The sequence below is a fragment of the Anticarsia gemmatalis genome, chromosome 4 (assembly GCF_050436995.1).
Source record: "Anticarsia gemmatalis isolate Benzon Research Colony breed Stoneville strain chromosome 4, ilAntGemm2 primary, whole genome shotgun sequence".
NCBI lineage: Eukaryota > Metazoa > Arthropoda > Insecta > Lepidoptera > Erebidae > Anticarsia > Anticarsia gemmatalis.
In genome coordinates this window covers 2,749,247-2,774,974 of record NC_134748.1, presented here as the reverse complement: position 1 = coordinate 2,774,974, position 25,728 = coordinate 2,749,247, and the positions used below count along the sequence as shown (strand labels likewise).

Below are 25,728 nucleotides of genomic sequence, written 5' to 3'. Positions count from 1 at the left end.
TATACAAATTTGGCGATTTTAAACCCTATTGACTTCTACCTAAAGTGGTTTTTAGTTTGGATGTTGTCAGATGTACACACGCTAAGTTGTCACGAATATACGTGCGCCCTTATTTTCTTTGCATATTTCGTATGAAATTACTATTTTACGAATATAAAAGGAATTTAGGTAACTGTCATAGATAAAGAAGAAATAAAAAAGCTGTACCTAGAAGTTTTGGTTGTACTTAATTATTTACAGGTCACTGTCTTATCGCAGGTCAAAGATCCTTTTTCTTTTATATTCAGTTTTGCCATATGACGTATCTGTCAAGCTGCCTAGGCTATAAAATAATTTTATTTTCATCGCCCGAATCTGCTAAGATATGGATGATCTTTTCGCAGTATGTAGGTAAATTTTGATTGAAATAATACCATTTTAATTGATCAAAAATCTTTTGTTCATTCATTCACAAAACTAGTAGCACCTGCATACCTACTAGTTTTGTGGCACTGAACCAAGTTTAGTACTTCAGTCTAAGTATCTCTCTCTCTTGGACTTATCATCCGTTATCTTATTATCTCCATTAAAAACCGAGTAAGTATTTGACTAAAATTAACCACATTGATAATATCCGGGTTTATAAGCAGAGAGGCAAACAAACTTAGGTAACGGTACATTCATACTTAACTTGCTTTAGGTTTAAAGCGGTAGTTATAGGTCACAACAATTAGGTAACGGTACTTAAATCTGATTTAATACCGCTCTTAGCACGCACTAACAATTTACTGAGATTATCAGATAAAATCTAACTTAACCTTTCGAAAGGCCATAGATTTAAGTTCAGTAATAACTACTACTTAATCAAGATTTTATTACGTAAATACGTTAATTTGTAATGGAAATCTCGATTTGCCGACACATTAAAAGCAAATTTTGGCTATATAAATCAAATAATTTATTAGAATATATTTGTAAAAGTTCCAGTTAATGAATAAGGAAGATAAAAGCGAAATAGCTAGCTAGAAACTCTGGTCAAGTTCCGTTCGTCAAAATAAAAACATGTATGTCTATCACCAAAATGATCACATCTTTTACACTTCCACGTTGCATATTTCTTTAAATATCCATTTTGGTTGTCGTGGTCGCAGACTGAAGCAATCAAAGGTAAGGTGAAATTTCACGATAATTCCCGTATAACTTTAGATACCAAACAACTATAAAAGTGTTGTCTATCTTTCTTTATATTCCGCGTTTGGTGGTTTCGAATCTCTCTCGAAAATCTTTGTGTGATGAGCACGAGTATATGTTCTGACCCTGGATGTTAATGATATAAGTATGTATTTAGAAGAATATAAGTATTTTTATCAGTTATTTTAGTTTGGAATCAAATGACCGTGTGTGAGTTGTCCAATTATATTTATTATTTATTTATCTCAATCTCTACAGCATAAAATAATCCTTCAAAGAAAAACCTTGTTTAATCATTTCTTTAGTGTCACGAAAATATCCGGAAATTCTATTCTCTCACCTCGTTCACAAATATTTACTGGGTCAACTTCAAACGCATTTTCTTATCAGTCAACCTTGAGCTAATTGGAAAGCCTCTAAGAACTACAGTCATGGCGCCTTAAGGCATTACATATTATAAATTGATTACACGTGTAATGATTTGCTTGTTTTACACAAGCTCCATTGATTAATGACCTTTTTGACGTGCTTACGTTATGTAAGCTTAGCTTTCTTGTACTTTAGATGCAAATATTTGATAATGTTACTTAATGTTGCTTCAAATACGCGAATAATGAGGTTGAAATTACGGTATTTCAGTCTACCTAAAATTGAAAAATAAGATGTCATTATAGTCACCAATTTAATACGTCTAGAGCTAAATAAAGAAAATTATTGTTAAGCAAAAAGTCTTACTTAATAAAATTTAGAGGAAATCTTAATTTGAGGAGGATTGATATCGTTGAAAATACTGGCACTTTGTTTTAGACGAACTACGACCAGCCGACACATAAGCTACACTAGTGCTTTAACGAGATCTCGATAAAAATAAATGGATATAAAATTATGAAGATGTCAACGCGTTAGTGCATATCTAAAGATTCAATGCAAGTTTGACAACTCTTGCAAAAATCCTGCCGATAGATGGAATTATCACAAACGTAAGACAAAACCTGTAAAAATTCCACCTAAGCAAACCAATACTTAAAACAGTATGGATCTTTAAGTACCAGTAAAAAATTTAAAACCTAAATTCCACGTTTTATCAATAAAATCCCCTTCTCGTGGTTGCCTAGCAACCAGAGTTCCATCTGGGCGTGTCCTCAGCCGGGCGTGCCCCTATCCTCATTATAAACAACCAATCAGCTACCGGATGTCCGATGTTATGACACCGGTGTCACTCAGTAACTGTCACTTATAAAGCATTCAATTTAAAATGAACTTTATTTCAAAGTGTATAGGTAGTTTTTTAGTTGTGTTGGTGTAATTAAATGAGCTTACGTTATTGGCCGTCTATTGATGTTATTGCTATGTAACGATTATGTTTGTAAACCAATAGGTAATGTGTTTGTATATAGGCAGGGGTAGTAGTAATTAAGTTATACCTACAATTTTAATCATGGTTATTTCACATATCTTTTCTTACACTACATTCACAAATATTTGCCGTGGATCTTATTTGCGATGAAGTTACTCTACTAATGTGTATCTACACCGTAGGAGCTGCGTAGTCAGTCTAACCTAGCATTATTTTTCGAAAGTTACTCTCTATCTGACTAGTAGCAAACGTTATTACTGTTCTTAACCGATTTAGCCTACATCTCAGGGAAACAAATAGTCTATTGGTTTCACAAATAAAGTACTTTAATTCCTTACTATGTTAAAATCTGATTGATATTGACACTACCGATTTTATAACAACATGCGTGGATAACAAGAATACGTACCAAACAATGCATACAAAAAAACGATCCTGCTTCTACAAATCTTAGGTTCATTTTCACTTTTAAATTTACTCGAGGTCTCTCAGCTATAAAAGGTTATTACAAGTAAAAGTAATAAGGAACTAAGCGATGGATCAGTGCGTGCTGCCCTCCATAACCGTCTATAACCGTCTGCTATCGTGCCATTGATCATAACCTTATTTACGTTATTTACTGTTACACAATGTATTATTAGTTAACTGTGTCACTTAGTACATGTGGCGAGAAATCTGTTTCAAGTTGACAATTTAAGAGATTTGTAGGAACTTTTTTATGAAAATGTCGAAGTTATCTAGCTTAGTTTGTTTGAAGTGTCTGATTAACGAAGTGTGAGATAATATTGATAATATATGACGCACTCGTAGGTGTGATAGTACTTATAAATAAGATAAAAGGAGATTATAAAAAAAGATGATATAAAGCCATTTGTTTCGGCTTACAAATGCGTAGGTAAAATATTACATTGATCTGAAAATAAATTACGGTCAACCAATTTCCTGGTCTATGACTTCGATGGACTTAGTACCTCTTTTGATAGCTATTCTATGGTATAAGAAGCATCTAAGTTACGAAAAACTGGTAAGCTTTCATATGACTAGCAATGTCTACGGTTTGCTACGACTGTAGGTGTTCTACGCTTCGTAGCGGTGCTACGCCGGCTACAGGAAATGTCAAAAATGCCTGGTTTTTGTGACAAAACGCCATGTAATATCCAGGTCAAGTACGAAGCTGTAATCGTAATTGTAGTTAACAAGCGCTTGTTTGTTCCTCACTTATAGCGAATGAGCATTGAAAAAATTAAACATTACTGAACTGCCGACACGTTAGTATTTATGTAAAAGTGCAAGTACTGACTGCAAATTACGTTATCTTAAATTGTCTGCAGCTAAGTTGTCAGCCAATCATTTAAGCAAGATTCCAGTGTCACATATTTCAAATTCTTTCATTGCTTCTGTCTGTGTGTGTGCGATAAGCTTAAAATCTGCTGCATGGATTTTTATGCGAGTTTTCACCAATAAATTGAGTAATTCGAGTGAGCTTGTTTTATTGAAACCCGAAATGGGTTTTTTTTCCTTTTTAACCTGGGCGAAGACGGGTCGGTACGCTAGTTTCTAAAATCGACAATAATTACAAAATGTAATTAAAAAAATCGCCATATAAATTCAAGTTATTCATGAAGTAAATTTTGATTATTTGTTAAAGATTTTGGAAGATGTCGAAAATATGACATTAGCTTAATCTAATGGCGAAGATTTAAAGCATACAACGTAGTATCAAACATTGTTTGCGAAACATACATGATCACGTGAGAACATTTAACGATGCTATTGTTTATGCAAATTGTGCGAGCTTGTTAAATGTCAAACTGCTTATTTCTGCCATTTGACCAACATTATATGTTATTATATTATTAAAATATAACGACCAGGTTTTAAACTTTGTAAAAAAATATCTACATATGATTTTATCTGAATGTTTCTATGTATTACTTGCCCTAAGTAAATAAAAAAATAAGTGACTTTAATTTATACTACTGTTAATACTTTAAATATAATCGTAACCCACAAAACAATTAAGATATTTATGTATAATATACTGTAACACAATTTCGACATAGAGAGTTTATAGAATTATATAGTAGGAAATTATATATGCATTACATAAGGGAATACCCTTATACATTAACTAGTAAACACGTGCATTGATATTTCAATACTTGATAATAAGATATTCGTAGCACTTTCGTAGACGTTTACGTCTACAGCTTTGCTACGAAGCCTACGAAATGTATATTAATATTACTACTATCAGTCTAAAAAATATTTTGTTTTTATAAAATTATGTAGCTTATAAATATGCTAGGTTAAACATGGTAAAGTTTGACTTTGTATTATAAAAGAAACTAAATGCTATCAGTATTTTATATCAATTACCTATTATATAGCACTAGATCCTGGATAACAGACGACATACTTAAAATCTAGAACACAAATATTAAAATTACACAACAAATGTTATGCGTATAAACATAAATAACGATTAAAAAACTTAATTGGGTCTCATAAAGCGATAATGTGGAACGTACCGAAATGAGAGAGAGGTGAAAATATAGTCTTAACCTACATAAACACGTTCGAACAATATGCTTCGTTGACCGGCGGCCGGCATGCGACCGTGTACGATAGAATGGCGGGCACACTTGCTAGATCATTTTTATAGAGAATTTACTTTGCTTTTTTTGTAAATAGTCCTATATTGAGGTATACCGGCTACTTACTTTGCCTATGTAAGCGTCCCGCTGCCGGTCAACTTGCAGGTTTATTTTAATCAGTTTGTTTTAATTCCTCAATGCATAAAATGCATTTTTTGTTTTATTAGACGTTCGGAGTTATGGTAATTGATAATGGTATACATAACAGGTTCATTAAATTTTCTAATTACAATAAAATATAAGAGTAAGACAAGATAACACTCCTAAAAAAACGACCTTACTGAAAATATCATTATCATGAAGTCACACTTCAACATCTACCAAACTAAAAACAACAAAAACCTTAGCGCTTTACCCTAAAATACATTTATATTACTCTTAAGGACATAAATTCTACAAACCACGAAAAAAGCGTGTCCTAAAATTGTTATCGATTTATTTCTAGCTCAAGTAGTAAAGTGTTCCCTCCATCACGAGGCACACGGGTGCGCTGGCCGCTAGCCGACGTTGCCGCCCATTGGAGCTGCCGTCACTCTCCTCACTCGGTTCCGTTAACAAAACATAACCGGACGACTACAACCTCCATTCACAAACAAAAACAACTTTAAAATATTCCCAAGACATTTTAAATTTCACAAATACTTATGTAAAGTGGAAATGAGTGTAAAAAATAACAATTTACGTAAATAATTCGACTAATTTCCGGGATTCGTGCAGTCCTGTTACGGTCTAGATATTATTCATTTATACTTAGTCATTGTGTGCATGTGATTGTGTTTTGTTATGGCTGCTGAAGAAACTATGCCTGCTGCTGTGGTAAGACTACAATATTATTTTACTAATTACATATTAATATTGAAGAAGTAATTATGAATTATAATGAGGTGTTAGTAGCTCAAGTATATTAAGAAACCTTCAAATGCGTGCATACACGGTGTTACCTGTTGATAAAGCAGTTATTCTACCAATGGTATTACTGAGAAGTTTCTTATAGAGACGTTTTTAAATATCATTCTAGGCCTTTCAATTCGTATAAGTAATCATTTCTCTTCCCTGGCTACTAGATCCTTAGTTAAATAGAATAACTAAATTACTTTAAACTGCGTCAAAATATGTTGAGTTTAACTCCGTTTGATAACAAATTTTAATTTTAAATCTAGACCACTGCAGTATTTTTTAATGCAGATAATAAAATATGGACCATAAACATAAAACATTAAATTGTAGTACGAGAATATTTCGTGTAATTGTTGTTTTATAGAATTAACAGTTGATTAGTTATAATATATCGTTCGAGCGATCTTTTTATACATCTATTCAATATGTTAGTCATCGTTAAAGTATAGGTGAATTTAATTAAAATTCTAGCTAGGTGTTTGTACTTATGAGAGTTGTGATAATTTGATACCGTTTTTCAGGCATTTTAATTTCTAACAACATTTTCTTTATGACAAAAAGGTGGCAGTGTATAAATCTTTCTGAAGTTAATAAGACGAATATAGTATAGTTAGTTTGATATAAATAATAATATAACTTTTCCCATATTATGAGTAATATAAATATGAGTAAAAACAAAGAAAATGACTTCCACAAACTTCAAATCACATTCAAGGTCCACAATCAAATCTAAGTTAGCATCGATAAAGCATTCGCTATAATTATGTGTGACTAAATAATTTTCTTTATGACTAACAACGAGTGAATCATTTATTTTCACCACTTATAACTTTACTTATAAGTTAGGCGTCGTGACTAGCGTAACTTAGTCACGGCAAGGGCCAAAGCTCGTTAAACCTTATCTTAGGAACATCTAAGTTATACCTAAGTTGAAAACAAAACATTATAACGATCGTGTTCGTGAAGTGCAGTCAACGTATAACACTACTAGTCCATTGAAATGTTACAATTTGAGGGCCGAATATTGCATTTATTAGAGGACGCAATTTTATTTTTGGGACATGTAGGGGGGGTCCATAGAAGCTTAACTTGAAGTTTGTGGGGTCGCCACTCTTGTCCCCCGGCCGCCATCTTGGAAAAGGGGGTGGAAACACTTTTTTCACTATATCTCGGAAACTATGCGTCTTACAATAAAATTGTGAAAGCATAATTTGTAGCAAATTATTTTGCCTACAAATATGTTTAATAACTTTTTGCCCTAAATTAACAATTAAAAAAGTTATAAGCAAAAAAGTGCGATTTCTTTTATAAACATTTTCTTTATTGCTATATAATTTTTTTTAACGACAGCCGCGCGGATGTATGTATGAGGTTAAGCCACGCTTGCCGAGGTTGTTCTGTGGATGGGTGACCATCTTACACATATCGAGTTCCTCCGTGTTTCGAAAGGCACGTTAAATTGTGGGTCCCGGCTGTCATTTTCAAAGATCTTTGACAGTCGTTAACAGTACTCAGAAGCTTGGAAGTCTGACAACCAGTCTTAACCAAGGGTATTGCTTTATATCCCAGGTAACTGGTTTGTGGAGGTCAGATAGGCAGTGGTTCCATGTAAAACACTGGTATCCAGCTGCATCTGGTGAGATTTGAATTCGATTCCAACATAGTTTGGAAAAAAGGCTAAGCTGACATGTCTATATACAAAAAAAATACCTCAGACCAATCTGGTAGCGTATTTTTCGAGGAAAATTTTTCTCTATAATTTTTTCAGTTTCATTCATTAGAAATTCAGTAACAGCGCTCCGAAGTAGACCGAATTCGGAAAGAAATGTTTTGTTGAAAAAATTGCACTTTTTTGCTTCTAACTACTTTATTTATTAATTTAGGGCAAAAAGTTACTAAACATATTTGTAGGCAAAATAATTTGCTACAAATTATGCTTTAACAATTTTATTGTAAGACGCATAGTTTGCGAGATATAGCGAAAAAAGTGTTTCCACCCCCTTTTCCAAGATGGCGGCCGGGGGACAAGGGTGGCGACCCCACAAACTTCAAGTTAAGCTTCTATTGACCCCCCCTACATGTTCCAAAAATAAAATTGCGTCCTCTAATAAATGTAAATCTCATGTAACATTTCAATGGACTATACGTACAATGATCTCGGTTATATTGGACACTAGTGTAAGTAGGTTTTTCAATGTAGCATAGTTTGAGACGCATATGTAAAAATACATTAAAATGTTTGATGTACTCGTACTTTGAAATTATATTTAAATAAATTGTAATTTCAATGTATTACTGATATTGAGTTGATAGATAACGTGTTTCTAATTACAACTCGCTTTTGAAAATATCATTGTATTCCAGACTCAAATCATTTGTATCTAATGACTCGGTGGGAACTTAGTTGCATATTGAATATTCTTTGATAATTTCTAGCAGCATAGTAGTAAGATCATCGTGGCCCACTGCCAATCAATCAACCACGTGGTGAGTTCATGAATGAAGCTATAGACAGTGGTATCAGTTGATTGGGAGTGGGCGGCGGCGGGGGCGCGCGGCGACCAGTCTGCGGACGGTCCGGGGCGAGGGATGTCGCGTCGCCCGCACCCCCGACCGCGCCTACTCTCGCGTCCTTGCCGGCAGGCCGCCGAGCCCGCACCAGCGCCTGACCCGACCCCGCCACAGCCGCCACCTGTCACCGACAACCCGCAATCTGACGATGAACGGGAGCCTGGCGACTGGCGCTCATCCCGCCCGGCAACACCACCGCAACGCACTGATGACGTCTCCGAAGGCTCTGAGGCCACTGCCCGACCGACCAGAACGGAACCAGCCTCTCGATACGCTAACCTCAACTATTGGAAGGCCAGACGCGTCACATTCTATCGTAATGGGGATCCTTTCCATCCTGGAGTGGAGTTCCGCTTCAAACCGGGCAGAGATTTGGCATCAATGGATGCGTTGTTGGATAGACTGTCGGAGAGGCTGGAGCTGCCCAGAGGAGCGAGGTTCATCTTCGGCATGGACGGTGACAGAAAGTACCGGCTGGAAGAACTCGAGGATGGAGCATCCTATGTCGTCTCCTCATACAAGACATTTAAGGTAACTTATCTTTCATCTGACGCTGTATTGTTAACTACCATGTTATTTGACAACTGGTGATTGATAACAGCCTTTGTCCTCGTCTAGTTAGTTATGACTTATTTGCAAGACTTAGTTGCGTGTGTTACTCATATGATAGAGCTAGTACGATCTGATAAACGCGATACCGTATTATTATTTTATCTGATGTCGTTTAACAAACGTAACATACGTTGTTTTCTCATCCTTTTAGTTCTTATGAAACTAAATAAATAGTCCGAAAATCCATAAACCACAGTTGTTCCAATTTAACTATAGATTTTTACGAACAACCGCTGCGTTTAAAAAACACTTGGCAGCTCACAACGACTTACGTGACATAATGCCGATAGAAATCGTTTCTTCTGACCTCAATTGTTTTTCAGTAGCGCAAAATGAATTCTTCAAAACTCGCTAGCGCTACCTGCTGTGTACGTCTATAACTAAATAATAACTTCGCAAACGTATCATTAACACCTGCTCTAATTCTAAACGCAAAAATTATTCAATTATAACCGTTCGTGAAACAATTACGTGTTTCGTTACATTTCGTGGAGTGTCGTAGGGCCACGGCCTTGCAGATGTGGGTCGCAGGATAAGGGCCACGCACCTCCGAGACTCACTATTTGCATTTTGATTACACACACCAAACTTTTGTTTTGCCGATAACAACTAATTGCAACTAAATTACTTTTATACTAAACATTTACTAAGTGAGGAAATTGATGAATATTTGGAGGTCCGAAAGCTGAGATTCGCGTGTTAGTTTTCATTTGTAATTAAAGTTATTTGCTTTTCTGAAAGTAACAATCATCATTATGTCGTTTGCTGAACTAATTTGCGAGAAATTGAGTTTATGTTTTAGTCTAGTATTTAATAAAATAGAGGTTAGACGTTAATAATATATTGCCCCTGCTATTAACGTATTCACTATAATAATTAAAATAACATACACGAAATTAAGGCTGTAGACGTTTTGAATTATAATAACTAATATCGATTTTATCCTTATTCCTTTAACTTAATACATACCCAAATTAAAACCTAAAACAAATCTAAAATCATATAAATACTAAAGAAATTAACAACGATTTCACATAAACAAATCAAAGCACAAAAAAAGAAAATACGGGCCGTAATCACTCCATTATCGACGGAGCACGCCTTCAAACGGCGTCGTGTCAAATGCCTACGACCTTACACCGTGTAGCCAACGACATCAACGGGGCAATGCACCACCTTGCACTTATAATGCATCAAGGCAACGCGATTAACACTGAGGTTTTATATCAACACTTTATAGTCTGTGGAAAAAGTTTACGTGTCCCCTTATCTATGGTTTTATGTTTTGAATGTGGAATACTGATGAGTTTGACGTATGAACTTTTTGTTTTGTTTTATGATTATTTAGATAGTTTAACACCATCGTTCTTACATCTAAAAAGAAAAGCAGGGCAGAATAGTTTTACATAATTAAGGTAACGGTATACTCAAGCCGATGACAGGATTTCTCTGCGATACACATATATGCGAATCCAGAAAGATCATTAAATATTTCAATTAGCTAGAGCTATTCGAAAGTTCCATTGCTGGTTCCTTTGGGATACTGGCGAAACTAACGCGTTACTTGTTCCTTTGTATAAGTATCAATAGTACTGTCATCATAGAGACTTACATTTTATAGCACTAGGCATAATAACATTAATGTTTATACTTTGCGATAACTTCCATTACATATCCGTAACACAATACGCCTGTCATAAAAAAAAATAAAAAATATAATAGTCTTTATATATTTAAATGAGTCTAATACAATAAAATGATATAAAATATACCAAGGACGTTACTGCGCCACATTGCGCTAACGTAATCTATTTAACTGTCATATCAAACACATTTGATACTCATACGAGCATAATAAAAATATATGAAAAAATACTTCCAGTTGTATAGCATTCGTAGAAGTTATTGAAGCGGTAAATAAGAACGGTCGTTTTTATATCGCATGTTGTTTTGTTCCAACAAAAGACATCAACGTTGAAATTATAATTCTTCTAACAAACAAATGTAGGCTCGAGAACATTATATTTAGGTACTTGCCCTTTGGAACCACAAATATTTATTTAAAAAGATTATTAAGTTTGTGCTTCAGTCAGTTTGATGACGCTAGTTCCTGGGTATTGCGTAGGATGCATCAATTGAGAGCTCGGGTATAGTTATATGGTATAAAGACACAGAAAATTGAGTTTTACATGATTGATGTATGTAAATGTTTATTGTTCGAAAAAATATCCTTTTCATAAATACTATGTTTGTCAAACGGTTTGATCTATTTAGTACCCTTATTTTAAAATCTCTTTTGTATCCACTAAAGTCATAGTACTAACTCAATGTTTAGTGAATATATTATAATTTACTAAACAAATATGTATTAATCAATCAAAGTCCAGCAAACACTTTAAACAAAGTAATACATCTTCTTACTCAATAAAGGCTTTAAAAACATGTACAAGGAAGTCGTAAATAACCGAGATAAGATTTGTAAGGACATAATGAAAAAAATATAAAGCTGACTACTAACGTGAACAGTTACTTGTAACGTAAAGCGCTTGCGAATGCTCGACGCTCAGTTCAACGAAAATCTTAAGATCGGAAAAGTTTAAAATGATAATCATTTGTGTTTAACACGATTTAAAGTTTTATTGACATAAAATATTCATATAATAATAGTTTTATAGTAGTTCAATTAGAGAAATGATTGTAGCTAAAAATTTGTCCTAATTTTAGGCAATTTTCTAAAATTTCATTTAGCCTGTATGAATCAACTAGCCAAATTTAGCTTAGTTAGTGTAGCTAGTAGTAAAACTATTGTCAGAATTGCCTCAATAATTTGGAATATCTAACAAAAACGACCTCGGTCCCCGATATAATTAAGACAGCCTTCTTTGTATAAGCGAATGTCGATCGAGAGTACGTTGTTACACGCAAATAGCCACATATGTCTTTACCTTATTTATTAACTCGAGTGACCCACTTTGATATTCTCGCATCGTTAATTTGCCTGTAATGTTATTAGAGCTATTATTCATACAACGTTACTGTAATGCATACTTTATCATGAATTATTATAGTAGTGTATAAAAAATTATATTTCTTTTAAAAAGGCGGGTCTTTTGTGGGTGTGTAGACGTCAGAAGAAATGCAGGACAAATAATAATTTGTTATATGAATGATTATTGTAAGTAGGTTGATAAACTTTGTTTAAGATTGTGTATAGATTAGTGGTAGACATTTTTTATGTGATTAAACTTACAGTGAGATTGATCGCAATTTTTTCTAAGTTTCTGTAAGTACACACAACATAAACGAATTGTGTTTTTTATGTATTCTGTAGGAACAAACACAAATACAATTCATGGCTTTTCGGAAGTTTGAACAACTTTAACACTAGGTTGAAGACTAACCATACGATAAAATAAAATAAAATTAAAATCGAATGCATGACTATAATATTAATGAAAAAAATATGTATGTATTATAATGTTGTACATCCAAGAACAAAAATAATACTTAAATCTTATCTTTGCACTACAAAGTCCTACAAGTCTCCTTACTTTGTTTCAAGTGAAACATTGTATCGTTCAAAGACCTGAGACCTAGATTCCACATATCACATGTCAGCAGGAGTAAAAACCGACTGTCATCAACGCCATCGATAAGGATTGAATAAATGAATAGTAAGTTAATGCTGTAATACCTACTCTTTGTTGTAGGGCTGTAACTGCACTCTTTTACTATGCGTTTAGAGCACAGCTTACATTAAGTTTTTACAAAGAAATACTATACAATTTAGAACATTCTCTCTCGTTAGATTCCTATGTTAAACTCGTTAGAGTTGGTTATAAAAATAAAGTATAGCTTATGTGGGATTGGTAAAAGAAAATAAGAATAGTTGATAGTCTAGCGTCTAAATTTTGATTACGAAGTGGACTGTTATGAGTTTTTGTATCGGTGATAAAGGAATTCATCAAGGTTAGGCTTTTTCTTATTAAGTTTAATATAGAATACACTCTTACTTAGATTACGTCTTTTAGAGCTGGTTAAGAACATTTGTCTCTGTGCCTTCAGCATTTAGAGGCTTTTTAATAGGTGATTTGCAATATCTTTTCCATTAATTAATTTGAGTAGGAGGTAAATTTCCGAAGCTTATTGTTAAAATCGTTAATTGCTGTCGGTGGAATAAAGCATGGGAGGCATTATTTGATATATTTTTTTAAATTGTTTGTTTTTTTTACGAAAATCGTCATCCCTAATTCAGTGTATGTGTGACCATGTACTCATTGCCGGCTATATAGTCGACTCCACGCGATTATTCGTTACTTGGTAGTTTCTCTCAAGATGGCTATCGTGAACGTGGCGTAAATAATTCAATTTATTTTTTACAACGACCCTCATAAAAGTCACAGTTATTGAGATTTTGCGATTAGCACCGGTTTCGGTTTTACGATGTCATGCGAATTTTTGATTTATGAGGTTAGATGATGGTGTATATCTACAGAGTGTTTTAGGCATTTATTTAAAAATCGTAACCTTGTAACGGTTGCCGTGAGCAAAAAGAAATGAAATAAATGCTTCGAATGATATCACTACATAGTATAAAACAAAGTCGCCCATTTTGTCTGTAGTCCCTTCGTATGCATAAAACTTTAAAACTACGCAACGGATTTTGATGCGGTTTTCACTAATAGAAAGAGTATTTTCTCCGACAGGTTTTTATATATAATTGAAATACATTGAAACTATATTAGCTGAGTTATAGCGATTTATGTCCAAGAAGTCAGAAAAAAAATCTAATTGAAGATTGCATTTGTGCGTGCGCCGCTTATACCGTTGGATACAAGTAAGAACAATGTATAGCAAAAACATTGGTCTTTATTAGTTCTACAAAAAAGTCCGCGATGACATATATCCAGCTTTTTTATTTAAGTCACAAAAACTACTTTTCTGTATTAAAAAAACATTTAATTCGTTGGGTGATGTTTAACTGGTGATATAACCAATAATACATATATCCTTATCAAAATAAGTAAGTTCATCATCACGAGCATTTAATTTAGATTATTTTTGCAGTTTACAGTGTGTTATTTAGACATATAGTTTAGGAGATATCACGATATTAGTATTGCGGCACGGTACGGGCCGGCCGCGGCGGCGGGGGCAGCGTCCCTATAAATAGCGCGTCGGCGGCAGCGGCTCCCCATTAGCACTTTGAAATTGAAAAATTATTTCAGTGTTAGATAGTCCATTTATCGGGGAAGGCTATAGGCTATATATCATCACGCTACGGCCAATAGGAGCAGAGTGAGGGTAAAAAATGTTACAAAAACGGGGAAAATTTTGATCCGTTCTATCTTATGTGACGCAAGCGAAGTTGCGCGGGTCAGCTAGTTACTTATAACTCTATAAAGCTACTCTCGACTATTTTGTTTTAAACTAATTATGAAATAGGATCATAACTTCAAGTAATAAACATGAAAAGTCCCTTTCTCTAATCAAAAGGCATACAATACTTTTCATTCGAAAACAAACATGTAGCCATTAGCCGTAGCGCATCGTAGCAGTTCGTAGCACATTCGTAGCATCATCATCCTAATACCGGTGATTACAGTACATTAAAAAATCGAACTTTATTACTTGAAGAAACTATTAAAGAGATAAGAAAATGTAATAAAAGCTTTCATATAGTTAGGATAATGCGGCTTTAACGATATGGGTGCGGCTTATACACTGTACAGTCACGATGTATGCATACAAAGATTTATTACAAAAAAGAATAAAAATGTGAATGCAAATTAAAATGAAATAAACCCCAAGTGGATTAAAATGTAGTAAAGTTTTAATTGAGTGAAACGTTTTTGTTTCACTGTAGACTTTTAACTGCATTCTTTAATTAGCTCAAGTTGTTGCTTTTTAATATTTTTACTTTATAATATGTCGTAAAATTTTATAAAGTATATTTTCTTGTACAATACTTTAAATTGTATGGAGCTGAATACTTGTTTATACGCCTTTTTATGCATTGGTGATTTTGTATTAATTCTTACTAATATTATATGCGAAAATAACTCTGTCCATCTGTCTTTTCTTTTTGCCTAAATCATTGAACCAATTTGGATGAAATCTTGTACAAGGAAAGTTTAGAACTAGAGACAGTACATAGGAGGTTTAATCACGAAGTCTTACGGGTACGATACTTATGCGGGTAATAGGATATTAATAAAAACAAAGACTCACTTTTTTTAAGTACTATTCTTATTCTATTGCGAAGCCTTGACAATTATCCACTGCACTACACCATGTCCTATATAGGCACTGTTAAACAAGTGTTTTAATAAAAAATAAATTTGAAGAATTTATTTTAATCATAAATTATGCAAAGTGCCAGTGACATCATCATCGAAATGTCAATAATAAAAAAAATTGTGAAATGTCAATACATTTAAATAAATTCGATTCGAGAGTATTCTATGTAGCATGCAAAGGTTCTCACATGTTCTTTCAAACACTTTTTCCGTGTATCATGTAAGTAAAGTTGTAGGAAATGTCTAAATTGCAGTTTTGTTCCGTTGTACGTCGTTCGTGATTCAGTTCGGACCGTGTCGAAATTGTAAACTCTATGGATGGTCGATCTAAATGAGGGATATAGGTCAAACGTGTGCTCTTCGATACACTGACTTAACAAGTGTTGCTTGCAATTTTTGTATTAAACTTTGTTGCTAAATATCTTGAAACAATGTTTGTTTTGAAAGCATTATTCGTAACGAACTGATAATGCCCTTTAGTTTCTAGTAGTTGTTTCTTAATGTCAACTCGTTGATTATGTTTTCAAAACAATATAATATCCTTAACTTCTATCGTTATAATTGCTTAGGTAGAGTTTAATATGGGAAATGTGACCGATGATCCCTTTTTTTATACATTTATGAAGTAAACTCACAACCGCCATGTTGAAAGATTGCATGCCCAGTAATTATAAAAAATAGCAAACTAAGTATTAACATAAAACAATAATTTCCCTATAAACGGCATGCAAAAGACCCCGTAAGAATAGGAAATAAAAAAACCTAAGAACCATTTAAATAAATACGACACACTTTGCAAACTTTAATTAAGGTTTACGTCAATTATAATTCTCGACTTCGAATGATTACGTAAAGCTTCTATAAAATGGATCAAGGTTGGCGACAATCTTTCTTGTTTACGTTACCTTTAATGAGTGGCCGAAAATCGTTATCGGCTCGCGTGATCGACCACTCCTGGGCATAACAGCTAATAATTACGTCACGTAAAATATAAAGAGCTTTAGCCAAACGTCTGGCTTGATGCATATCTGACTGTACTTTAGTTACATTGCGTGGATTCTACTGAGAATGACCTTGGCACCCCCCGCTCGACGTTTCCCTCCACCGTCGTATGAAATTTTCGAATAGTCTGCTCCATCCAACCGTGGTATTCGTACCTCTGATATTAAGTGTAATATAAAACTTATTACGTACCTATAGGGTATCATCTCGCGTGTCCTTCGCGTGTCTGTTAAGCCGTACCGTTGTTGTGGAAGGCTTTTGTTTTGTTGGTACTGCAAATTAGTCAGCTGTTGTGGGCCTAGTACCATGCATGGTCGCTGAGAATAACGACGTGTTCCTTTATTGCGAATAAAAAGAGATTTTAATTAATTCTTAAATAATACGAAAAGCATAGAAGAGATTAGATCGTGATAAGAAAATCAGTGTCAATAAAGTGCGGTTGATAAAACACTTCATATTTTCAAGTTCATCGAATTGAATCGATTGTTTTATGACCTACTTTTTGTCTGTTTGGTGAATTTGAAGTAAACATTTTGGTATGTAAATAAAGCATATTTTTTGCAATATTAAATAGTTTATTAACGAATTTGAATATATGAATAAAAAGCTCTTCACTACGTAAAAAATAATTTATTCAAGTGTACAATTTTAATATCATTTATTAAATTACGGAGCTAAACCAATAATTAACTTGAACCCTACATAGAATACTTTGTATCTAAATACAATTTGCTCCACTTACCGACAATAGCCTCGACAATATCGCGTTTACTCCGCACAATAAAAATACATAATTATAAAATAATACGACGTTACAACGAGTGCTCAAGCTATTAAAGTATTGAGATCACGCCATGGTAAATAATAACTATAATGAAGTTTTCATATTATCGTACATAGCCATATATAAGGCGTACACATTTGCGCGTGTTTCAATCTCAGAATGACTATACAGTTGCCGTGGCCCACTTTTTATTAAAAAAGTAAGTTATTTTTTTCTCTGTGGCCAGTGTGATTTATGCAGTGCATTTGCAATCAAAGACCTCTGCGGTAACCGTGTTTGTTTCTTAAAGAAAAAAGTTACGTAGTAATTGTTTTTATTTGTGGTCAGTGTGTGGTAAGGAGAGCTAGATTTAAAAATAAAAATGTTTTGTTTCGACTGTGGAATACATTAATCTTTAACTTAATCAAAAATGTTCCAGATTCAAGTTATTATAAACTCAATTGATTGTGACGTAATCATAATTCCTAAACAGCAACGTTTACAATCTATTTACCCATCACAAGCGTGTTCGTTGTATTTGTAAAATATGGAATACCTACCGATCAAACTATTTATCTATTAAAGATAAAGTAACCATAATAATTTATGAAACAAACATATAAATTGCAGACGTTATCAAAAATCCTTACAAACGAATAACTCTGGACGTGCAAATCGCGTATCTTAGTGTTTAATGTAAGTTTATGCAAATGTATGTTGGTCGGACCGGACAAACGTCACCGTAACGTTAGAACTATCACTGTATGCAAATGTACTGCATAATAACACGAAGACTTAACCATTAGGTACTTGAACTTGACTCGAGGTGCTGAACGCAAGTGACATTTTCATAAAAGTCTTTGACTCTCAAGCTGCTAACAAACAAATATGTTGTTTTAACTGAAATGTATTTTAAATGAGTTATATCTAGATAAAGTATTTTTTTATCCTAACTAGATCTTTAATAACCAGTTTAATAAAGTATTGCGACAGAAAGATAAGCAACTATTAAACGAGGGTTTAGTCATGGTCTCAATACAATATATGCGTTGAACATTTACGTTTACCTTTCTGAATGGGTCCTAATAATATCACCTAGTATTGCGTTAACGGTTAGAAACGTGAATAGTATAGACACCAGCCCAATGATTAGACACAACTAACAGTTTTTAAACTAACGTTTTTAAACTCTCGCGACTTGTACACATAATATTATAATAATGCAACGGGTCTTATACGCGATTGAAAATTTTTAAGGGCCTCAAATAAGGTATCCTAACCTTAAGTTTTTAAACTATCGTGGGTTGTATACACGTTTGTAGAATAATATAGGTCGATACAATTTGGTAATAAAAATTCAAAGAAATCGTTCCTTCATACGTAATCAACATCATGTTAATCGTTCAAACAAATAATCATTTACGATAAAAATCATATACCTACCTAACAATAAAATAATCATGAAGTGTCTTATCAACCTTTTTATTACAGCTTTACCAATCAATTTCTCTAAAAACATGTCAGTGATTTGCACTCAATAAACTGTAGCTTCGAACATTAGTGTATCGTGCTAGGGGTTTGTGTGGAAGTTAAGGGACAGTTACGAAGGTGTGGCGCCCGAGCCGTTACCGGTGGCTGCAAGCTGCTGACACATCCATGTTGGACAGCGAGGAAGAGTCGCCTTTCGTCGTCATATCGCTACCATCTTACACACACGAACCGATCGTAAGTTTATACATACAATAAGACCGCAATGAAAACGGCATGAAAATTATTGAGTGATAGCAATGTATGCAACTGTTACCATTATTATTTGATTAGAAGTTTTTTAGCTTTACTTAAATTTTGGTGTCGTTTCTCAGTGCAGCTGTACTAAATGTGTAAAGTCTGTCCAAAGACATTAATGATTGCATTGTTAATCCGTCGTCTTTTCTTCTTCTCTCAAAACTTGTTTCCCGATATGGGTTTTGAGGCTAGTTATAACATCGTAAGTAGCGTAGACAAGTGCTACGCTTTTCGTAGACCTTCACTTTGACTACACTATAGCGATAAACATTCTGAAATCAAATTTTCCAAATACTAGTATATAAAACACATTACAGACTAATAATAGAAATTGGCAGCACTACGTAGTCCTTCAAAAGTTGGCAAATATCTAGAAATTCTAGCATTTAACTTACATCATACATTACAAGGTACTTCATATCCGCATGCCGTGCTAAAGCTCGTTTAATTTCCACATGAAAAATCTTTGGATATATTTCCTAGATCATTACTGAGTCCTACAAAAGCCATTTGTGGGGAAATAGAACAGCTAATGGCGGCTTATCAATAACATAATCCAATGTTTTTCTTGAATATTCAAACGTTGCGTGTCCAGTTCGCAAACGTTGCGTAAAGTGCGGCTAATATTACAAATGCTTTAATGAATGCGTAATATTTAAATGATTTCGGTGTTTGTTGTTGCTAATGGTAGTAATTAAGTATTCGTTGATAAAGAAATGTATTAAGAACTTTAATTTAGACGATGACGTCAATTGAATACGAGTGGGCGACGATGTGTTTAGAATTCAAGTTTAGTCGAGCTTTGCTGATGCTATGGAGGCTTGTTTACCGTACGATTGTTAATCGTAAGCAAAATTTAACTATAGAGTTTACCGATGTTGAAATGCAAACTAGCAATTAAATAAAGTATACGTGGTATAGTGAATATAAGTAGATGTACAAAAAACTTTCTTAAGTAAAAACGCGATATGAGTTGGCAACCAAGTTTTTAATATCCATAATTTTATGCGCGACTGTAAAACATTAAACAAAATGTAACTCTCCTAATTCAACTTCCTTATGGACATGAAATACAATTTTCCAAGTAAACGACAAATTGACTAACATTTTCAGACATATTAATTTCAAACACCGCAGTCCACTTGTTATGCAGCAATTTGAGACGTGACCTCGCTCGACGGCTCCCTTGCTCACACGTGTTAGACGATACGTGTGCGCGGGCCACGTATTGTGGACCTGCGAAATTATACACCACAGCCCTCGATCCCATTGAATGCAGAACATTCGCGAGGGGGCGGGGAGGTCAATCTAACTGGTTACGTTATTCTAATTGCACGCACAGACTCGCGATAAAGTCTGTCCTTGGGGGACGGTCAGTACCACCGGCCAAGGACTTCGGAATAATTTGGATGAAGCAGGGTTTGTGTTTACGCGGCCAGTGGTCGGTCGAACGTCAGCCGCGGCTGTCACCGGGTCCTTGTGCCAGCTGTAGCAAAATACCGCGAGTTAAAGTTCGCTATTGCACGAACGACGACGAAGAGTTGAGGGTATCTGTCATGGTGAGACTTTATGTTTATTTACTTTATCGTATTTCATCACATTTCTTTTAATGTCTTTCTTCTTTTCACATAACATGATACTTCTTTATTGGACGGGTATTGGTGAATAGTCAAAACGCGTAACTACTGAATTCAGAGCTCCAAATATTCGAAAACTTAAGACAACGAGTCCACTCGCTATTAGAATCCTACGTTGTACTTAGACTTAGTTTGTATTCAATCAAAATGTAGTTTTGTATTCAATCTACAGTTGATGAGTCTTTCATTGCAGCGTTAATATTCCAGTACGACTTTTAACAAATAAAACAAAAGTAACTTGCATTTGTTTTCTATTGTCTAGTTATCTTGGTACTTACTTCTAACAATGTGCCACCAAATAATGTCCATAACGTAACATTGGGGTCGCATAACAAAAGTAGGTTAAAAGCGGTTACATTCGCGGGAAACTAAAAAATAACGGTCAGCGTGGACGAAACGGAAGCAAGGGAATTTACCAAACAGCCATAAAATTCTGAATAATTCCACTTTCGTCGTTTCATTCCTGACACGGGATTAAAAACTTCAACAATTACGCCATTTTTTGTTTGCTTCGTGGAAAAATACGGTGCATAAGACAATTAACTTGAGTACAAAAGAACCTGATGGGACATTTCAAGCATTATCATTTGCATGCGTAACCTTGTAAAGTCTAGCGAGTAGAAGAAATTCGCTATTCCTCGTGAAGTTCATAAAATAAAAGATATGGTTCGGTTCAAATGCACGTCAGTAAAATTTCGCCTATTGTTACAGTTTGCACATTTATCAAACAATGAATTTGTGTCAGGGGCACAGGGCCTCGCGTTTAGCCTCCATATAACTCTAAAATCATTGAAAGTCTAAGCTTACTCTGACATAATCATAAAGCCCGACGATTTATTGACCAAATTAAAAGGAATGTTGTAATTTTCGACCTAAAGTTTAGTTGAATCGGTCTCTCGGTGACCCAAATTGTTTGAACCGTTTTAGGTTTATTTTTGGTATTTAGTACGCAAATGTAATGGCAGGTATGCGTGGCTATATAGAAATAGCTTGAAATAAGTCATTCATACAATTTTAACTAGCTAATCAAGGACTAGAAACCTGAAAAGGTTAGGGTGCAAATTTTTGCGTATATTGGAACTCGTAACATTTCGGACTTTCTACAATTTAGTAGTGTGTGTACATTGATAGGTTTCGTATTTAATACTTTTGTTTTATCATCGTAACAAGTTATTGTTTTTGAACCAGAAAAATTCATATCTCGCCGTCGCGACGATACCGAGTGAAAAGAAAATGCTTAAGGTAATCAACAGAGGCATGAGTTTGCCGCACTTAAAGCTATGCAATATAGTGATAACAGGTGAAAATCAATGAACGCTTGTACAAACATGCACTGCTCTAGACAGATATTTACCACTAATTAGATTGCTACGTTTGTATTCCTCTATTTTTAAGTTTCTTCTTTCTTGAAGCTGCTTAGCGCGTGGTCTCGGCTGTTCAAAGACCACCCCTTCTCTATCAAATTGACTTAGTCTTTCAAGATAGTTCTATAATGTATCGTGATACTGAACGCAAGTCAAAATTCTTGTACAGACATTTCATTCATAGTATCAGTGTTTATAAAGCCAACATCAACGAAATACTAATACGAAATTAATTATAAATTGACTTATAGATCATTGGTCGTTCTACGCTGCAAACCAGGTCTTGTATATTCACAGCAGTTTAGAGATCGAACGCGCTGACATCTATTTTCTTCTTTTACCTACTTTTTTCCTTAACAATTTATAAAATTTTCACATAAGACGTATTACTGATGTATATTTTTCAATATACAGGCAGCAAGTTACGGCAAAAAGAACGGCATGTGGTACGGTGGGACGACAACTGGTACGAGCGCGTGGTCGAGAGCGGGGACGCGCAAGCAATCGGTCGCAGAGTCTGATGCACCCCCACCTGGTGGCGGCAAGCCCGCCAGTGGTCGTGTCATAAGGATTATTAATAATATGGACCACTCTATACAGGTAATCAGAAAGTAATTTAGAGTTTGTGTTATAGAGCATTCGCTAGACCGTAGTTAATGATTTTTTTTAGGAAAACGAGAATAAATTGCGATTTGTTTATTCTCTTTTTAGAAAAGTGCTGATTGGTCATTCGTTCCTGATAGTTATTATGAGCTTTTACTACTAAGTTTGTCACTAGTACTCACTTTTTTAGTATAAATCTATTAGTTAGATATTATTAAATGTACCGGTCCTCTCTGCTTAATATAGCCTACAGTCAAACTAAAAACAAAATACCATCAAGTAATTAAAATGAGTTGAAAGGCATTACTTCCCTAGCTTTGTTATTTATCACAGATCGTACAATCGCTGTAAATGCGAATTCACGGTACCGGTGAGCCGTAATATTACGTTTTCAATGCAAAGGCCTTGGGTAGTAAACACTAGTGATTGGTTAGAAAGGTTTGGTAAATTTCGCCCGAGGCCGCTTTCACTGTTAGTGCCAATACCTAGGTATTAAAGTCCGATCTGAACGTTTACGATATTAGTAGAGAAATTTTCATATGCAACTTTACGTTCGTGTTTTGGAAAATATTAAAATGTATATTAAGTGCCTGTTTATAAGCAATTGCTAGTGTGAAAATTAAGCCGACCCATATAATATGAGTATAGCTAAGCAAAAGTCGATAGTAGGTACTGGCTTTTAGTTAAAACCCTAGTTTAGACAATGTTTTCACAAAACTTAAAATAGCATGAATTATAGGTAAATATAGTAACAAATTGAATGTTGTCTAATCTGTAGGTAGTCTTCCATAATAACACGAACTACTTGCTCATAGATTTGCTAATGGTTAATCCCGCTTTGAAAGTCAGTTGCAGCGAAGTTGTTAGTGGCTCATGAAATAACAATAATATAAGTAAATTCGTAACGAAAAGGTTGGGAAGCTCTGATTTAATTCACAAGTTCATACATAACGCTACAACTGTCGTATTAACAGCAGTGCTATGACGTAGGTAAGAGTTATTATATAAATTGTTTGTATTGCAGTGTCGTGTATTATTAAACCTACGTACAACACAACCTTTTGAAGAGGTTTTAGAAGATTTAGGACAGGTGCTGAAGATGAGCGGCGCTAAACGAATGTACACAATCACTGGACAAGAGGTATTGGGACTTGAACATTTAATAACTTCTAATTATACTTATAATTAGGTACATGACAAAAAACATACAATTGTTAATTTTTTGCGTGGAATTTATTATTATAGTTATGTGGTTCTCAAACTGATTGGTTATATATTTGGGCTATTTGCTTTATGTAAGAAAAGGAATGATCTGTAACTTTAAATTTTTAGAATCTTTATGTTGCACTTAAGTGTACGCAATAACAGAACCACAGGAAATTCAATTGATCTAGCCAGTTTTTTCTATACAGAGCAATTAAATCTATAATAATGATCAATATTTGTAGGTTCGGAGTTTCTCTCAACTCCGCAACGAGTTTGCGGACGTAGAGACGTTTTACTTAGGCTCATTGATGGTCGCACCGGCCTTGAGTCCAGGAGTCAGTGCTCCTTTACCAATCGAGTCACCAATAAGAAGGTAAGCCTTTGCATAATATTGGAAATACAATTTTTAATATATCATTACTTACATAAATATGTGGTAAGTTTGGTAGAAGACCGTTGCCCAGCAGTGGCACAGTAACGGGTTCTTCCCGGGAATGACGTAATAAATTTAAAGTAGATAGGATCCACGGGGAGAGCCGCGAACGAAAAATAGTTTAAATAAGAATAATTAAAAGGTTGGTTGTTATAGATCTAGATCACGGGGCAACGTGGCGGCTCCTCCGATGAACGAGGACATGCGCGGGAGACGCGCACGCAGCAAAAGTCGACCACGAGTGCTTTACGCGCCTGAGGGAGAGATCGTACGGAATTCAGGTACCATCCTCTACCTGATAAATACAACCTTTTCTTTGAGTACCTTTTGCAACCTTTTGGTTAGTTGAACTTGTAAGATTGTGGAAGAATTTTTCGAACATTGACTGTCAATTCAGTTACCAGGCTTAACCGTTAGTGATGAAACTGGCAACGTACAGCATACGTTAACAAAAACATTACTTCACAAATTTAACTGGAGGTTTTTTTGAGGTATAACTATTGTTTCTTGTTTGTTGTCACTAGATTACACTCTGCTAGAAGTGTTGAAGGAGGAGCCGATCAGGGTGACGATCAGAGGTCTCCGGCGCACATTCTACCCGCCCATACACCACGCGCCTATTGACAACACGCCGCCCGACAAGAAACTACAGCTCGACTGGGTGTACGTTAACAATACAAGCATTTTTCACAAACGAATCCTTCTTTTTTCGTATAATTCACCGATTTTTTTGTGATGTCTTTCTCCTCATCGATAGTAAAAAGCGCGGTTGTAGCAGTAAATAACAGTTTGCAATATTTTAATACCTAAACTGCTGAAAAGCTAAAGTTGAAGCAGAATAAATATAAATATCAAGAATAATAGATAAAGGTATTGTTCGAGATATAGACATGGGCGTATATGGGAGTACGGGGTACTTATGAAACACGTTTAAATTGCGTCACTTTTGGACGACTAGAGCTCACAATATTGAGACCGCTTGAATAACCGAGTTTCTATTAAAATTTAAATGTCCTCAGTTACGGTTACCGCGGCGCTGACACCCGCCGCAACTTGTGGGTGTTGCCGACGGGCGAGCTGCTGTACTACGTGGCCGCCGTGGCGATCATGTACGACAGAGACGAGGAATCACAACGACATTACATCGGACACACCGAAGATATACAATGGTAATATACAAGCACGACTTAATAGTCCATGCTGAAATTCTATTCAAAAATTTGTTAAAACAGTATCGTAGTTTTATCATTGTGATGACCTAATATTTAGAAAACTGGTTAAAAAACAATCATGTACGTCGGCTTGACTTCAAGGATAAGCCGATTGCTGATTGACGCCAAGCCGTCAAGAAATGGCTGGCAAGCCTTGGCTA

At 34.8% G+C, this 25,728-nt stretch overlaps 1 protein-coding gene across 4 annotated transcripts in view; it reads left to right on the top strand.

Moving 5' to 3' along the window:
• The first annotated feature begins 5,745 nt into the window (after positions 1-5,745).
• The window catches only part of DCX-EMAP (Doublecortin-domain-containing echinoderm-microtubule-associated protein), a 28,281-nt gene continuing 8,298 nt past the window's right edge, over positions 5,746-25,728 (top strand). The window contains exons 1-9 of one of the 4 annotated variants that reach the window (XM_076113940.1): positions 5,746-6,000; positions 8,725-9,183; positions 21,939-21,992; positions 22,529-22,714; positions 23,742-23,858; positions 24,166-24,296; positions 24,513-24,637; positions 24,881-25,019; positions 25,376-25,525. In XM_076113940.1, the coding sequence (XP_075970055.1) occupies positions 5,968-6,000; positions 8,725-9,183; positions 21,939-21,992; positions 22,529-22,714; positions 23,742-23,858; positions 24,166-24,296; positions 24,513-24,637; positions 24,881-25,019; positions 25,376-25,525 (1,394 nt within the window). In that variant the 5' untranslated portion in view covers positions 5,746-5,967. Of the gene's footprint in view, positions 6,001-8,667; positions 9,184-17,519; positions 17,549-18,819; positions 19,054-21,938; positions 21,993-22,528; positions 22,715-23,741; positions 23,859-24,165; positions 24,297-24,512; positions 24,638-24,880; positions 25,020-25,375; positions 25,526-25,728 lie in introns of those variants that run through there. The other 3 variants (XM_076113939.1, XM_076113942.1, XM_076113941.1) reach the window with 3 other exon arrangements.